The 18,759-nt window shown below is 42.1% G+C and overlaps 1 protein-coding gene across 2 annotated transcripts in view; it reads left to right on the forward strand.

The window, feature by feature from the left end:
• OTUD7A (OTU deubiquitinase 7A) overlaps positions 1-18,759 on the forward strand; it is a 1,296,873-nt gene that overhangs the window by 1,035,028 nt on the left and 243,086 nt on the right. For both annotated transcript variants that reach the window (XM_069624347.1, XM_069624348.1), the window contains one exon: positions 5,088-5,215. In XM_069624347.1, the coding sequence (XP_069480448.1) occupies positions 5,088-5,215 (128 nt within the window). The remainder of the gene's footprint in view (positions 1-5,087; positions 5,216-18,759) is intronic.

The raw sequence follows: 18,759 nt of genomic DNA on the forward strand, positions 1-18,759 counted from the left end.
CCTCCCTCATCACACCCCAAACACATGCGATGCATCACCAAACCATGCCAATGCTGCACAAGATACAATACTGCAAACTCGCAAACAAGGGGGCGCTCACAGGAGTCTAGTACCGCCTTACTGAACAGACGGACTCTTAAACCCAGCCGTCTGTCTAAGAAGAGGACAATCGCAACTCAATGATGATTGCATATTGAGGAAGGAAGACCCAGTCAGTCACTGCAAGGATATGCAACTCTGTTCTCTGGGAGAGGGATATGCCTTTTGATGTATTTGACAGCCTTCTCTGGTACCGTAAAAAAGAAGGCCTGCTCCTCAAATTGGAAGTGCAATTTTGCTGCAAACAGCATAGCTTATTTCATGTGCCTGCTCCCTCAAAAATCGTCTTCACCCCAGGAAGGGTTTTCTTTCATTCTGAACCATAGGGAGAAGTCGGGTACATGAAGATCTTGTTTGCGTCATACCGCAGTTCGTTCTTCTCTCTGGTGCATCTCAATTATAGATATCTCTGTCTCTGTAATTCTGAATGCAGGATATTTTGGGCGTAAGGGTAGCGGGGGTTGCAGGTTTGGGCTATGGTGCCAGTGAGCAGTACGCTCACTCTACCTCAAAGTGGGGTGACGGATCAGGGCAATCCAGCACCTTCTTCAGTACGTTCTCCACAAAACTCTCCATCTTGCCCCGATATCCATCCTCTGGCACCCCCACAATGTGCATGTTATTGTGCCTTGAGCGTGATTCAAGGTAATCACACTTAGCCTCTACCCCTTTGAGATCCTTTTGCAACAAAGAAATGGTTGTATGCAGCTCTGCGACATCGTCCTTCGTCATACCAATTCTCTCTTACACTTCATCAATGCGTCCACTTTCACCCTCCAATTTTGACTTCTGGGTGCTTAGGTTGGTGTTAATATCATCCAGCTTCGAGTTCATAGATGTGACCACCCCCTTGCATGTCCCGATATAGCTGGATCATGTTGGGCTCTCTTGCTCATCCAGAGAAAGTGCCCCCTCTGGGTTTACCGCTCCAGGCTGCATCGCCTTTGGGGTCCTGGGTGCAGTTTTAGCAAAGGCGTCCTAGCTGCAATGCTTTTGTGCCCCAATACGCACCATCTTCAGTACTTTGTGCACTCTGCTAGCTGGACAAGAGACTGTCACCCGGGGTTTACAAATTGCACAGCGCAGCAGCAGGTATCCCATGCACACACAGCGTGCACCACCTCCAGGCCACATCAGATCCCAGCACACGCCCGATGCCGTGGCGGGAGAGAGAGGAGTGCAGGAGCTGCTACACCAATCTCCAGGGAGGCTACCTTTGTCAGCAGGAGGATAGCCCCAGATGGCGGCTAATGCCAGACATTGCCCCCACGATGCTCCTCCTCCTCACTCAGTCTGGCAGGTCCAAACCAACATTGCAGGGGCAAATGGAGGCCGTGAGACCAGGCTGCAGGCAGTCAGCCAGCCCCAGCCCCCTATCCTACTCATCCCTAGCTGCCCGGCGCAGTCCACTCATGGCAAGCAGCTCTCCTTCCGATGCTCCAGTGCCGATCTGACCGCCAAAGCTGGATATACAGCAAGAAGAAGGGGGCAGCTCTGAGGCTCCTCAGGCAGAGGGCACCTGCCACAGCTGCTCAATCACCACAGCCAACAGGTAGTGTGATCCTCTACCCTTACGGTTCCTCTCCGTAATCCAGCTGCAGTGCTCCAGAAGTCACTCACACGACCCCCGGGGACACACCAACATAGTTTCCTTCATGTGCCCCGAATTCTGGAGAGCCACGCCGGCAGAATCAATGGGATAACGTGGCGCTTCACAGAGCTCCACCACTATGCGGCCGCCATGCTACTCGCTCCACAGCACCCCCCAAGTAGGTTTTTTAAATAATACATTTAAATTAGAGAGAAAGAAATGTTACTTCAGTCTAGAAAGACTTCAGGACTGAGTTTTAGGAATGTGATTCAAAGCCAAGCCAGGAGGAGCTTTCATTAAAACAAGAGAATCCATGATCGTAGAACCAGAAAGAGAGCGTTTGTACAGAAGGTTATAGATGGACACCAAGGTTGAGGTGGTAAAGTTTAACCAGGCTGTTGCACACATTCAAACTGGTTCTAATGAATAATGTATAGAAAAATCAGATTTTAAGTGGCAGCAGGTTGATGAAATGGCAGCTTGGATTGTGCCATTTACTCAATATATTTCATGAACTATTGAGCGAGACAGGGCGAGTGCTCGAGGGTTGGATGAAATCAGCAGATGTGCAGACCTCGAATGGCTTTCCAGCTGTGTCTTGCAACACAAGCTTTGTCACTGCAGAGTGGCCTTACTGATGATGCATTCCAGAGGTTTAAAAAGTTTCAGGATTTGCATTAAAGCAATTTGTGATCTGATTATGAACAGACAGTCTGATTTAGCAGCCTATCAGAGGGATATGTGATAGGAGAGTTACATAAAATAGTTGTTTTATATCTCGGTCATCTGATGGAAAAAATCACAGTTTGCAGTGGAGATACTTCACACAATGTTCCTGGAATCAATCCGGTACATTTGTGTATGTAGGATCAATACCATTCCTTCAAAAGAAAAGCCTCCCATCTAAGACAGCCCTGTTGCATGCCTCCTATGCTTGTGGAGAAATCCCGATCATAGATATGATGGACTTAGCTCTATAAATCTGCACCGACTCTGGCCAAATTACATTTTCTGATCTCAATTAATGTGATTGCAAAGTCAGATGTGTGAGATTGAATTGTTATAAGCACACATCTGCGGCAGGGGCTCTGCCATTGACTATGCTAGCTAGGACTGATGGGAGCCATACTCCAAAACATGGGTCTATGGCGTTTCACCGACTTTAGTTTTTTTGAATTTATTTTTCTTGATGAAAATTCCTTTGAAAAAACTAATTGAGATGTTTTTTTTATTGTGGGTGTCCCCCCAAAACCACCTCCCTATGTTAATAACCCTACTCTAAATCCCTCCCCATCCAATTTTAACTCCTTAACCCACCCCCATATATATTGATGAGCTTTTTCAAAGAATGTTTATGTAAAAAAATACTTAAAAGAAATATTGATGAAAGGACGCAATACCCCGAAACACTTGGAAAGCCAAAGTTTGAAGGCTAGTGATCTACAAGAAAGGTGAACTATGGTATACCTCTGTGCCAATAAGACCAGAGTTCAGACCTGGTGGGTCAAATAATAAAGCACAGAAAGTCAATTAATTGAATTTTAAAAGAAACAAGCAGGCGGTAAAAATCTTTGAGAAAAGACTGAGGAGAAGTATAATTAAAGAATTAAAGGAAGGGTATTACGGTTGAAATAAGATGCAAGGTAACATAATGAATTAAAGTCTTTGATTGGCTCAGATTAGGGAATATGGGCAGAAATGCAAGCTGGATGAGGCTGACTATGGGCAACAGTTTCAAAGTATGAGGGAAGTAGTGGCAAGTTATAAGGTTCATGGACTGACTTGAAGATATTGGATTGAAGCAGATGACGTTTCACGAAGCACAGAACCATGCACCCAGGGTGGGGTTGTGCACTGGGTGCAATCAGTCAGGTACGGTTGACATTGGTTACTTAATCCAGAGTTGGAAAGATATTCACTAGTCTGAGTCCTGCTGGGTAGGCTGGATCAGCAGAACTCCAGAGAGCTTGACAATGGCTCTGGATATGACTTATCAGGGCCGGCTCTGAATGGCTACACCACGTAGGAACAAGGGGTGGCAGCAGAAGAACAAGCAGACTTGAAAATGTGGACCAACTACAAAAACTGAGGAAAAGGAAGTAGGAAGACTCAGGGCCTGATGGATAAAACATTTCCAATGGGATTGTGCCATTGGAAAACGCTTTTGTAAAAAAGGCCCCAAGCCTTTACTGTTCTTGGTTTCTGAAATATAGCATGCATTTAATCAGGTAGAATGATGTTCACGCCCTACATGTCTCACTTGGCATCAATCAGGCTGCACGTTGACACTTTCAACATCATGGTTGACCAAGACAATGGTGGCTCCCATTAATGACTCCCTAAACCAATCTCCAAAGAGTTTATCTTTCTGTATGACCTTATAAGGAAGTCAACTGAATAAACATAAACATTTGTTTATCTTTACAACATGCAGCTTAGCCTGTAATGTAAAAGTAGTCAATGTACATCTTTCCATCTCTCTAGACCCATTTCATGATAGCGGGACGATTGTGTTTGGCTGTTTTAAAAGAATCAGGATTAGTTTCTAATCCCAGGGACTAAATCCCATTCTTCCATCATTTAATAACTCATCTACCCAAATCCTCTGCTTGACAGATTTAAGAAACTGCATCAAATCTGCCTTTGGAATATCATGTTTCTAATCGCACACATCTATATACATGAAGAATTGCCAGACATCTCAAACGGGATACGCTTAAAGGATGCATGCTGCTGAAACATGCAAATCGATCAAATTAACAAACAAAACGATATATATAAGGGGAAGTTGGCGAAAGGTAATAGAGAATGAGGGTGGACGAAAAAACAGGGGTTGGGGGCATGTATGCTATGTCTGGAAGGGTGGCAAAAGATTGGTAAACTTAAAGTCTGTATACTGCAGGCCGGGATGCTGGAGGTCAGATCGCCCACATGAACCCCCTTGAAGGGGTTTAACCCTGGCATTGATGGAAACAGCTCTCATCACACACAGACCACAAAGGATACATGAGTATTGAAATTATAGCCCCTTAACTGCGTGTCAGTCATTTTCAATCACAAGCCTTCAAAAATAAGGCAAGCAATAACCAAGGCTGGTGGAATGTCTTCAGCAGTTGCATAAGAAGGCAGTTTGCAAAGAAGTATTTGAAATAAAATAAAATGGTGCAATAGAAAAATATTTGGGAAAGGAGTTACTGAAAAAATGGGAGGATTGGACACAGTGACAGAAGAAGCCTTTGGTGGAAGAGCCGTAACCAGGCAGGACATTTTACAATATGTCAGGGCTCCTATTTTATAACAATACACTCAGAGTGCTTTACTCTCCCTGTTCTGTTATTCACTCTATCAGCACTCAATTACATTTGCAAGTGACCTGCAATGCCTTTTTATGTCCTAGGTATGTGGGGATTTCATGACCGGGATCTTGTGTTGCGGAAAGCACTGTACACCATGATGAGAACCGGGGCGGAAAGAGATGCATTGAAGAGAAGGTGGCGATGGCAACAGACCCAGCAGAATAAAGAGGTGGGTAGAATACGAATCACTCTCTTTAAGGCATTTGATGAGCTTCCTAAGGTCTAACGTGCTTCTGCTATCCATGCTCAGGAGGCCACCAGGATTCTATAAGCATGTGATTAGATATCGCACAGGTTTATACAGGATCATACATTAAGGATAACATGGACTACTGGTTGCAATGGTTCTCTTTGTCATTAATTAAAGTAGACATAGCTAATACAAATGGATTGCAAGAAAATACAATGCCTACATGTATTTGGGTACAGAGTCTGTTCACGAAGCATGTGGAACACAGTGGCTGTGCTCAAGCAACTGGGCATTGGAGGAAATGTAGAGCGACACAGGAAGCACACCAACCTTGACCTATCTAATTTTACATGTTGTTGTTACTCTGCTTCTACTTCTACCAGCAGTAATACAAAGACATACACCCTTGATTTTCCTACTGGGACAAGTTGACCAATATCCTGGCCAAATGTGTGCTTTTTGTACTCTAGTTCAGAGAGATCTAATGCACTTTCACACTTTTTAACTTGCCTTCAGTAAAACAATATAACCTGCCTAAGTATTGACTTGACTGCTTACTTATTTTTCATTAATATTTCTGGTTGAGAAATCAAAGAGCATAGGAGTCTGTGGGTGAGAATTACATCTTGATTAAATAATCACTGCATTGACAGTAGTCATGCATGCTGTCTGAGACACAACGCAAAGGCTTGCTTCAAGCACAAAATGTGACTTGAAAGTGTTTAGGACAGGTGATCTTTGATTGCAATGCATAGTAAAGGAGCTACCTTCTTGTTTGCTATCCGATCTACAAGCTAGATGGCCTCTGAATTGATTCTGGCAAGTGCGTGAAACGGGAATCATTGTTTCCTTAAGGTGCCTTTAACTACAAAACTAAAAGTAACCTTCCTGAACAAGGATATTGTAATGCTAGTGGTATAATTTATTTGAAACACTACAATTCCCAAAGATTCAGTAAGGCCAAAGGCAATCACAAAAAGAGTATCTGGATTTTGTAAAACAACTGAAGACAATAAAAACAGGAAAGTGTTATAATGGAAATGACAATGACCCCACCCCCGTGTATCAACCTCCTCCCATTATTTAAAATAACTATGAAACCTGCCATAACACGGTAAGGCGATAAAGAGAGATTTTATAGATAATTCATCCTAACACATTATCTTGAGTAGCGGCCTTGCAGTAATCCCTGAAACCAAAATACTGCTCAAGTAAGAACTAAATCTGAGAAGATTATACATTTAATTTGAAGGAGAACCTCAAGTCTAGGATTCCGAAATACCAACCCTCGTAAAACATTTTCATAACTCATCAACATTGAATGCATAATTAGAGCAATATCTAAGAGAATTTCTATCTCAGGTTTCAACTAAAAGGAAACAAAGCATTTGAATACACATGAAACAATACAAGTACTAAGCAGAAAAAGGACGGTTAAACCAATGTTCCAACAAATTAATCATATTCTGGAGACCAACAATAGTCATTTAATCTAAAAACAATGTGGGTACTCAGCTTAAAGTCCACATTTTTATATGGTGCCTCATAGATGACTTCGATCACATATAAAAACAAAAAATAAACAGTGGGTGGAAATTGCTGTGAGAAAACAAATACCAATACATCTATTGTCTCCACTATCAGATGAAGCCCTGATAAAGTTTGGCTCACAATTGAAGGCCTCTGGCACCTACACTCAAAGCCCTTTGCAATGTGTGACTGTCAACAGTTGTTGTCCCCTGTGCCCTCAAGAGTGTTTGTGGTAATCTGTTGCTCAGGAAACGTAATGGCAAACTACGGATCCTGGCCAAATTGCTCCTACACATCCTTACCAAATTACTACCCATTGCTCATTTGCCTTTTATATGAAAAATCCCTGCAAAGATAATCACAGTTCAAATACAAGTTTATAACAATGCCAGTGCACATTTCCATGATGGCCACTAAGGCTTCAGATCCACAAAAGTGAAACGTATACATAGTAAACATCATGAAACTATGCCTTAACAGCCTACACTTGGACCTTTAAGCCACACTGATCCTGGTAGACTTGCAACACCGCAATGCACTGGGGGTTACACTATCCTCTTACATTCTGTTAAACAAGGAATGGGGATCACAGGTACAGTAAGGTTTATTCATTTTATTATGAATTTTTCTAATTGAAACATACGAATACGAAAAGAAATATGTGATATAAGTTGATAAACAGATCAATAAATGAAGGTATATAATAGATAACATTTTGCACTTAATAGATTTTCAGGAATTATAGATTAATAAACATTGGTATAAAAATGAATAAATAAATGACAAAGACAGAAAGGGGACACAAACAAGGCTAAAAGGAAGTATGAGGTAAAAGAGGGAGGATAAGGTGCATAATATTGATATTTTCACAAATAGGGAGTAGACAAATGCAACAATTCTAATCTAAATGATTGAAATATTGAATAAATCCCATTTACTATTGCATTTATGAGCATCATTTGCTGAAAAAGCGTAACATTTTTCAATTCGATGAAGAGAGCAAATAAACTGACACCATAGCGTATAAGACAATTTGCTGAAGCCTTTCCAATTAGTAGTAATGATATGGAAGGCAATATAAACAAAAAGATTATATAAACTAGGAGATACAATACTTTGCATGTACGGATTAACAATGGGGCCGATCATTAAGTTGCACAGTGAGTCGTTCTTTAAATAAACATTTCTTTCAAACAATTCAAAATTTTAGTCCAGAAGGAGAAAATAAATTTACAATTAAACATCAAATGTAAGAAATATGCATTAGGAGTTTGGCATGACCAACAGTTATTATGGGCACTTTTTGATATTTTACCATTTCTTGAGGGTGTTAAAAAAGCATGATGCAAAATGAAAGAATTAGTTTGGGTTAGATTAGCAGCGATAGAGGTGGAATAGTAGAGTTTCCAAATATTCATCCAAGTATCAGGAGAGGGTTACACATTCCAATCTGATTCCGAGTGTCTAATGATAATAGTATTGGCTACATTCCTGTTATCAGTTTCATTTAAGAAGGAGTATCATTTTGCAGTTTAGTGGTTAATGTAGTAATCAATGATGATAGCAAAGGTGAAGGAGATTTTTGGGTTAAAGTTCAAATTGATTTGGAGATGGACTTAACATGGGAACGATGATAGTTATGATCGAAAGCAAGAACATTATACATATTAGAGATTGATGGGACTAAACAGCATTTTCATAGAATCCAGACGCCACCAGGACACAAATAATGGTAAACATATCATTAACTTTATCTAGAATAAGGTTGATGTTTAGAGTAATGGTTATGTGAATATCTTCAGAAAAATGTAATCCAAGGTATTTAATAAATGAAGATTGCCAAATTATTCCAAACAAAGGAGTATTAGCCAAAGTAGATGCATTGGTAAGTGGCATAAATTCAGACTTATCAAAATTAAGCTTGTATCCAGATACTATTGAAAATTCACAAATAGTGCAAATTAGATTTTGAATCGATGAGGTTAGATTAGACAAGTAGAGCAAAATATCATCTGTATATGCAGACATTTTAACTTCTACATTTCCTAAAAGAATTCCCGTAATGTTAGCATTTGTTCTTATATTCCACAGAAGAAGTTCAAGGGCTGAATTAAAAAGTAGCGGTGTTATGGGACAGCCTTGATGCGTACCCCTGGTAATGACAAAATATTGAGAAAGTGAGCTGTTTGAGAATTCTGGTGGAAGGCGTAAAGTAAAGAATTCAAATAAGAAATAAAGGTTGCGGAAAAACCATGCCACTTGAAGGATTCAAGCATAAACATCCATGTGACATGATCAAATGTCTTTTTGACATTTGACATTTGACAATATGAGCTTAGGAATCTTGAGATTTTTTGGAGTGAGAAAGAATATTAAAGAGTAGTCTAGCATTGGAAGAAGCAAAGCAACCATTGATGAATTCAGGCTGGTCAATCTGAATGAGTTTGGAGAGGTAAAGTTCAAGTCTTTTAGCCAGGATTTTAGCAAAAGTATTTTGGAATCTGAATTGCTAAGGGAGATTTGTCTGTAATTGTTAATGGATGAGGGGTCTTTGTTGGGTTTGGGAAATAAAACAAGGAGTGTTTCATCAAAAGTACCATAACTAAAATTCTGTTCCTCAAAATAGATGTACATTTCTAGTAGCTTGGGTGAAAGTAAATCAATTAATGATTTATAAAAATTAATTGAATAGCCATCGTCACCTGGTGAGGTAATAGGATTATTAAGAGATTAACGATCCATCGAATTTGGAGAAGTTTTCTTATTTTTGTCAAAAAATGATTGAATTTTGGATAATTTATTTCTAGGATTAGCGCAGTATAAATTGGGGTGAAAATCTCAGAAGGCTTTTCTAATATCATTTTCTTTAGTTAATCTCTTATCTTCCGGATCAACAACGGATGTAATGAGTGATTTTTCTTTTTTATGTTTTAAATAGGAAGCCAGAATTTTACCAGCTTTATTTAAGCCTCCATAAAATTTAGTTTTGGAATAGAGTGGGGAATTGGCAGCTTTATGTGTACAAAATGTGTTAAATTTGATGCTTTTATTCATAAGGGCTTTAAAAGTGCTGGCTTCTGGATTGCTATAGTAGGAGGTCTCAAGATTTGTAATAGCAGATAATACGTTACTAGCTATGTTTTCAGTTTTTTTTTTTTTTAAAGCTACAAACTGAATAATAAAACCATGTAGGGCCACCTAAAACATATCCCAGGAATTATGAGCAGAAATATTCTCTGAGTAATTGATTTAAAAACATTTCTTAATAAATAAACAGGGTTTATTATTAGTAGAGCTGGTTAAGTCTTTGGTTATTTTGGTTATGCAGTCTTGTAATGTGGAAAAGGAAAGCAGGCAAACCGCTATCCCCAGGTGCAGGCGTAGGACAGAGGAAGCTGTTTAAGCTGTTCCAACCAATAGACGAGGTGAATATTCTCTTCTCTGAAATTAAAGAATTTTGGGGGGGTGTGGTGGTCCCTGATTCCGATACTGCAACTGTTACTGTAATGACAGGCTAAACTCATGTTATAGTGCCAGCTCTGAGCTTGCTGGTCCCTGTGCGAAATATCCCATACCAACAAATTGCAGTGTCAGTCCCAATAAGACCTAATTGGTAACTATACAGGTTGTAATTGTAAATGTAATTGTTTATTTGTAAAGCGCTCATACACAAGTGAAGTGCTTCAAAGCGCTTCAAGGCGGGAAGGAAACAAGGGGATAACATGGTCATTCTTAGATCCTGAAGATTCCAAATGATCTAACAGCAATAATTAGCATACTAGGCCAGGGCATTTCTACTAGCATAAGTGCATAACAAAGAGCGGGGGAGAAGGAAGGGGGGCAGGAGAGGAACATACAAGTCAAAAAATGTTCAGTGCGCCTATGCATGCTGACATAACCAGCTAGTGAGGGGAGATAGAGGAGAACAGGACAGACAAACATGCTAAGCCTAGTATATTCAAGGCAGTGCAAGTGCGCAGACGCAAGTGCGAGGGAGGGGAAGGTGGAAAAGTGCACCCAGTCAAGCAGGGGCCAAGGTTAAGTGCAGAGTGGGTACCACTCTCATGGAACGTATTTGAAGTGCATTAATGCAAAGCAGAGTCCGGAGGCAAGTGCAGGACTGGTGGGGAGCCTGGGACCTGTGAGGCTCTGCAGGTGCACAAGGCGACCGGTCAGCTGACTGAGCAGATTGGGGAAGAGAACAAGGGATGGAAGCAGGAGAGAAGAGAAGGAGGTACGCAAGGGAGAGGGAGAGAGGAAGATAAGGGGAAGAGGCTGATCCGCATGTTCCTGATTCTGGTGCTACTGGAGGCACAAGGGTGCCTCCTTGTGGCCCAAGCCTAAGGATAATAGAGAAATGTATGGACCCATTGGAGGCATTTAAAGTGATAACGCCCCCTCACCCAAATAGCAGGTAGAACACATAAAATCCCAGCTCTAAAGTTGGAGGTTAGGCCCGGTGAGTGGCCCTATTGAATACCACAGTCCTCCGGTCCCTCAGCAGACACCTGTTAATGCATCGACACCAGTGGTATTATAATTGCCATATATGGCACCTGCTGGGGGTCTGGAAGACCTTATGAGGGTCAGGGCAGAGGGAGAAGGAGCAACGGATAAGGTGGTATCCCCCTGCCTGGTTGAGCTGCCCGTAAGTGAGTTGTGCTGCACATATATGGGGGCTGAGTGTCACGTTCCGTCCCTGGAAAACGCTTGCATCGATGGCGATTGGGGAGCATTGTTCACTCCAGCCAGCTTCAGCAGTCTAGTCTACCCGCAAGATGGTCGCCGTAATTATAAAGGAAGTCACTTCCGGATACGCTTCACGTTGTATCCTTCTTGAACCCTTGCTGCTATACGATTGCTAAGTACTAGTACTAGCTAAGTACTAGCGTTCTGTTCCAGTTTTACGTATCTTCACTTCTGTTCTTTGTTTTCTGCCTGGGTTATCTCTCTCTTATCAGTCTGTCACACCTCTTATCTCTGCTCTGCCCTTTTACCTCTGTGTTGCTTTCCACACGGACGGTACGCTGTGTCTTTCTTCCTTTGTTGTGCCAGCGGTATGCAATTACTATCCCTTTTCCTCTATCCAGGACTCAAGCGTTACTCTTTTCGCTTCATTTCTGTTCCACTTACCTGTAATCCTTCTGGTCTTCTAGCAGTACTGTATTCAGACTATCTGTTTCCTGTCGGTGTTACTCCGATCTTGTAGTCATTCTTCTAGCGCCTACTTCCACCTTTTCTTTTTCTTCTTGGTTGTGGATTACACTCTCTCGGTTCAGGCTAATTGGTTGTTCCGGTTGTTCCATTACTACTTTCAACTCCTTTGTGGGGTACCCTTCGGTATCTGTTCTCTCGAGTTTCCTTCCTTACTCTTCCGTGCATACAGGCTGTCCATTCCGGTTCTAACCCTTCTGTTACTGTATGTTCACTGCATACGCCATCATCATCCACCTCTCCAAAGGGATAGTACAGAACCATCCCCCCATCCTCTATATACCATCGGGAAGGTGGTACCCGTGTTGTGGGACACAGGAAGTCTTACCTTGATTGGACTACGACTGCTGAGCATAGATTGTGGATAAAAGACTTTCCATTCTGCTAAAAGTAAATCTTTACTTCAAGTCTTCTGCTTCTCTGACAAACCGGAACTCTCATCTCAACCAGGGTTTTTTCCGCCAATTCAGGCTTTTTCCCTGGACATTTTTAGGAGATAGCTCCTTGGGGCTCACCTAGATCCTGTTCCCTTGCAGGTCACGGTGGCCTCCGTGGGAGCTCGTCCTAATTTGCACGATAAAAAAGAAAGGAAACCAAGAAACACCGAAAGAAGAAGGTATGCGAAAAATCCAAGGACTCATTCGAAAACACAGGTGAGGAGAGGGAACGGGGAGGTACCACAGACTTTGACACTGAGGAACAGGCTGATGATATGAGCGAGCTGGGCCCCCAAGGAAAATTGGTGCAGCTTGCTGCTCTCAACGATGTGCATATGGTCCCCACAATATCCGTCATTAATCGTTTTGATGGACTTAGCAACGAGGTGTATCTTGAGGATAACCCTACCCCATAGATTAGTAGTGAAAAAGCATAGGAGAAAGAGAGCTCTTAACACTAATTTAAGATATCCCTTTATAAAGACAAGAAGGGGCAATCCTGCAAGGAAGGTGGATGAGGAGGATGTTAAGACAGATGATCTGACAGAAGTCAGCTACTGTAATTTCTAGCATGATATGCTGTTGGCACCCTCAAACATGATGGCAGAGGTAACTCAGTTAAAAAACACAGTTGTCAAATTGACTGTGCAAATTGAGTTTGGGAGGGGGCTGGGGGGGTTAGACCAGACCTCAGCAGTACATTGCATCTGAACGACCCCATATGCCGTAAGCCAGGGAAAATGAATTACTTGACCTGCAGATATGTGGGAATAAGGCTATAGACCAAAGGCCAGAGAGGGGGGCCAATTCTGCGACCAACCCCCAGGGAACCATATATGGAAAACACTATAAAGAGTATACTTTTCCCCATGGTCACGCTGCTGACCTATTGCATCCTGTGCCATCCATCCCTAGGGACTTTATCTATTGAAGTAAAAATAATATGTACCCCAGGCGCAACTCAGTGGGCTCCATAACTGTGCAGGGCTCGGAAGCAAGCCAGGGCAAAGGTGCATGTGGCAGCAAAGATACATTGGGGTAGGAGGACAGGATGTGAGGTTACGAAGTGCAATCAGCTCTGGTTAACAAATGCATTTATTAGCTGTGTTTTGTGAGGGGCTGTAAATCTGTAATTCGTGAAGATATTCTGTAGGCTGTATGGGGTGGAATGCCAGATAGAGACAAGAGTCTTTATTCAAATTACATTGAAGGACCCCGACTTGGTGGAGGGCTTGCTGTCAATAGGGATGAGAACATACCCACCCGCAAACAATTCGCCCTGTGGCCCCATCTCAAGCTCTTTGCATACAAAGCATATATAACAGGGCTGGAGCGCCCTTGCCCTCTGCCAGCTCGAACGGGGATGGGATGGATGGGGTTGAATGACGGATTGGCTGTTTGGGGGATCCCTTAGCTCCCTCAGCCGATGATGCCATTCAGACTGAGGGAAGAGGAAGGCATACTAATTTAAAAATACTTTCCTGGAATGTGGCCGGAGTCGATCAGTTATCGCAAGACTGACTGGGTGCATTTTGTTCATTGTTACAAATTTGTATGTCTCCAAGAAACTTGGGCAGCTGAACCTCTTGTGGTGCAGGGCTTCAGCTCTCACAGCATAAATGCGTCCAAAGGCCCGAGAGGTAGGTCCAAAGGAGGATTGGCCATTCTAGTTAGGCCTGATCTCGATGTGCTCTCTGAGATGATTCCCACTGGGACGGGGAACCTTATGTGTCTAAAACTGAACAGCAGTAATGGGGCATGTTAGCTGGTATTTAACATCTATAACAGAGGTGGCCGGAAAGATTATCTAGCAGGCCTCAAGGCTTTGAGACAACTGGTTAAGGGGGTGGAGTTATCACCCAGTAATCCCCCATAGTACTGGTAATGGGGGATTTTAATGTTCATTATGAGCCTGTGGAGGCTTTTGATGGCATTTGGGAGGATCAGGATGTATCGTGTGGATTCCATTTTTGGAGACCGCTAGACCGGCTAGATCCCACCCGGCTGCTGTTGAAGTAGCTAGGATAATGTTTGAGCTTGGCTTAAGATCATGCAATGGGAGAATGTTACCCAATAAGCCGGGGAACTTCACCTTTATAATTCATCAGGGAAGCTCTTGTATTGACTACATCACAATCAGTATGCTGAATTGGCCTAGGGTTGAAAGTATGAAGGTGAGGTACACAGTGAGAGAGATCACTGCCCGTTGTGCTGCACTGTCTCTCTGGATAAACTTGGGAGTAATAACCAGCTGAGCTTGAGGGTTAGGAGTCCTGTTATGGCCTCAGGTTTGGCTAAGAGGGCAATAAAGTGGGCTTCTTTCGATCTCCACTCAATTAAACCTAGAATGTATGACTGTATAATTGAGCATATTGAGGGAATATGCTTGAATCGTGAAACACTCAGCAAAGTTGAAGAGCTGTACATGAGTATGACAAAGGCCTTGAATCCTTGTTTACCAATCAAATTGGGAATGTTGAAAAACAGGGGTTGGGTAAACGGGGTGGCTTGATAAGTACTGTACAACAGCTACGAATGAACTTGCAAAATATCTAAAGATGGGAACAAAGAGTGACAGACCGCATCTAAGGAACTTGAGGGCTGCCTATAAGGCAGCGCAGGAAAAGAAAAAGGTGGAATTGAATAAGACAAAATGGGATGATCTCCTAACCTGCTGTAGAAATGTAGATCAGATCAACTTGTATGAAGTTGGCCATGTAGATACATCCAACCTATTTCCGTATAGCACTTCTGGGGGAGATAGAGCAGTTTCAACCTCCTTCTCTATAAAGAGGGCAATAAAGTGGGCTTCTTTCGATCTCCACTCAATTAAACCTAGAATGTATGACTGTATAATTGAGCATATTTAGGGAATATGCTTGAATCGTGAAACACTCAGCAAAGTTGAAGAGCTGTACATGAGTATGACAAAGGCCTCAATCCTTGTTTACCAAACAAATTGGGAATGTTGAAAAACAGGGGTTGGGTAAACGGGGTGGCTTGATAAGTACTGTACAACAGCTAAGAATGAACTTGCAAAATATCTAAAGATGGGAACAAAGAGTGACAGACCGCATCTAAGGAACTTGAGGGCTGCCTATAAGGCAGTGCAGGAAAAGAAAAAGGTGGAATTGAATAAGACAAAATGGGATGATCTCCTAACCTGCTGTAGAAATGGAGATTAGATCAACTTGTATGAAGTTGGCCATGTAGATACATCCAACCTATTTCCGTATAGCACTTCTGGGGGAGATAGAGCAGTTTCAACCTCCTTCTCTATAAAGGAAGTGAAGGAGACACAGAAGAGTCTATGGGGAGGTAAAGCCCCGGCGTCCCGACGGGCTGCCGATCGATTTGTTTAGGGATGAGCTCGATGTGTGGGTGCTCGTTTTAAAGCGGTGTTTGATTGCATCGCCTTGACAGGGAATGTTCTGCAATCTTGGCATAGTGCAATAATAGTACGTAATTATAAAAAAAGGGGCACCATAAGCTGCCATGTAATTACAGACCAATATCTTTACTTGATGCCCCAGGTAAAGTTTTTGTGAAAGTATTAACTGCACAGCTTCAAAAATGGTACTCCGAGAATGGCATTTTGAATCACCTTCAAGCAGGGTTCCTCCCAGGTATTAGCACCTTGGATCAGTGCGTACGCTTGAATGCCATCATTTCGAAGTTTGTAATGGCAAGAAATACTAATGGGTCTACGCTGTTTTTGTGGATTTACTAACAGCGTTTGATAGCATATGTCGTACCAAGCTATGGCACATCCTGAGAGAAAAGGGAATCCCTGTGGCTCTTCTACAAATTATTCAAGCTCTATATTGTCGCAACAGGGCAGCTGTGAGGTGGGGGATGGACTGTGAGATTACGGACTACTTTGCTGTAGAGAAGGGGGTTTGGCAGGGCTGTGTGCTGGCCCCCATCCTTTTTTGTTTATCCATCAACTTCATCATAGAGGCACCGCTGGGGGCATGTCTTGACCCTCCTAGGGGGGGCAGATTCCCAGGGTACGACGTCCTTTCATCGCCTGCAATTTAATCCCCTGACATTTTAACTTGTATATTACAATGAATATGCTCATCTAATTTATTAGGGGAGGGTGGAAAAGGGCAAATAAGGGTTTGGGGGTAGGGAATAGCTAAAAATAATTGGGGGAGTGGGGGGTTGGAGGGATAACCCCCCGCCAAAAAAAACAATGAGCATTTTCGTTATAATGTACACGTTAAAATGCCAGGGGATGAAATTGCAGGCGATGAAATGACATAGGACCATTCCCAGCGCTCTAATGCGGTTCTATTATCCACAACCGCGAGAGGGCTAAAACATAACTTACAAATGTTTATGGAGAAGTGCCAAGAACTGTCATAGTCACTTAACCTTGAGAAGACCAAAGTGATGGTTTTCGGTAGAAGAACGAGAAGGGTATCAAACTAAACATCTATGTAGGTGATTATTTGCTAGAGCAGGTGCAGCGTTACGACTATCTGGAGGTTAGATTTGCAGAGTATCACGCATGGGCAGCTCATCTTGTTAAAGCTGCAGCTACCCTGGAAATATATAGTGGGGAATACGCTGTCTTTATCACAAAATGGGAAGGGGTGCAGTTACCCCTGCTGTTGAACTGGGGCAGGGGATGGCTGCAGCTTTGTATGGAGCAGAAATCTGGGGCCACTGCTCCTCAGAGGAGCTGAGTTTGGTGGACAATGGCTTCCTAAGGAGCCTTCTTAGTCAATCCAAGGGAGTGCCTGTGGCAAGTCTAAGGTGGGAGTGTGCCCTTAAACCCATTGGTGAAGTCATAGCCATGAAGCCTCTGATGTATTGAACAAGGCTCTGGAGTACTCCGGAACTCGCTAAATATTGTGAAGCAATGAAAAACTTGAGAGGCACAGCGGGTTCGAGCTCTATGCCTTGGCTGTGATTCGTCAAGAGTGTCTTAGAGAAGTTGGGTATGGGGCTTCTCTGGACAAGCCCAGAGAGTTTAACCCTGACGGATAAGACTGCGCTGAGGTGTTAGTCCCACAATGCCATACTTAATCAGATGAAAATTTCTTGTGAGGACTTATGCACTGGGGCACCCTACATAATGTTGAAACCGGACTATAGCTTTGCGCCTTATCTAAATTTGGTTGCTCTTGCTTATGCCCGGTGCTTATATATCCAATTATGCACCAACACTCTTAAACTGGTAAGCTATACGGCAGGGTGGTCCTCTACACCGGAGTTGGGCTATAAGGTTTGTGCCAACCCTGAGGAGTCTAGCATGCATTTTTTACTATTACTATAATGTCCAGGATATTTAAGGCTGAGAAAGTGTTATCTGCACCAAGTACTATGCTTAAAGGGTGTCAGCTCGTCTACTGAGGCTGTGACCCTGTGTAAGAACTCCGCACACCTGAATTTGGTTTACTATATTGCTGAATGTGTACACAGAGCTTGGCTACATATTGAACATTAACTATACAATGGGACTTAATGATGAAAATCTTTGTTCCTGTAACTGATGAACCTTATATTCTTCTGGATTATGGCTATTATTAATTGCAATTTTACTCATTTTGATAACTGATTAAATGAATTTGCATATGATGATATGTATGTGATCGTTTTTATGCTTTTATGGCTTTATGCTGAATAAAGTTCTGCTCAACACATAAATGTATATCTTTTTTTAAAATAAATTTGGAATCCTTCAAGAGGAAATAATTAAATCTCCACATTGGCTAAAGTCTGGGGGAGTGTTCCCATTCTAAGGTAGAGATGACCGGGGCATCATCTGGGATAGTTATGGACCCTTTAATTAAAGCTGAGGTAAATGAAGAGTTAACAAATACATAATCTATCCTGGTTAGAGACAGATTAGGTGGTGAATAGAAAGTGTAATTCGTTGTATAAGGGTGGCAAAATAGACAAGAATCTACTAAATTAAGGTTTTCTAACAAATTCAAGATGTTTTTGTGAGTTCATAAAGTTAGAAGTTGATTTTTGATGTAAGGTAAAATCACAAATCTGATTACAATCACCACAAATAATTAATTGATTTGAATCTTTTTATAATCTTTTCAGTTTCAGATCAGACCAAAACAGATGGTGGGGAGCCGTAGGCCCATACATATTTACTATGGCAAACTATTTACAGAAGCATCAATTATGATCCTAAGACCTTACACATCCTTTTCTTCCTTGGCTAAAGTAAAAGAAACTCGCTTCTTAACCAAAATGGAAACACCACCTTTTTCACCCAAGTGCATTTGGAAAAAAAGCATGACCTATCCAGGAACCTTTAATCTTTTCATTTTCACAGTCAGAGTCCAGATGGGTTTCTTGGAGACAAGAAAAGTC

Source organism: Ambystoma mexicanum, chromosome 11, assembly GCF_040938575.1.
Source record: "Ambystoma mexicanum isolate Mex_15411 chromosome 11, UKY_AmexF1_1, whole genome shotgun sequence".
NCBI classification, from domain to species: domain Eukaryota; kingdom Metazoa; phylum Chordata; class Amphibia; order Caudata; family Ambystomatidae; genus Ambystoma; species Ambystoma mexicanum.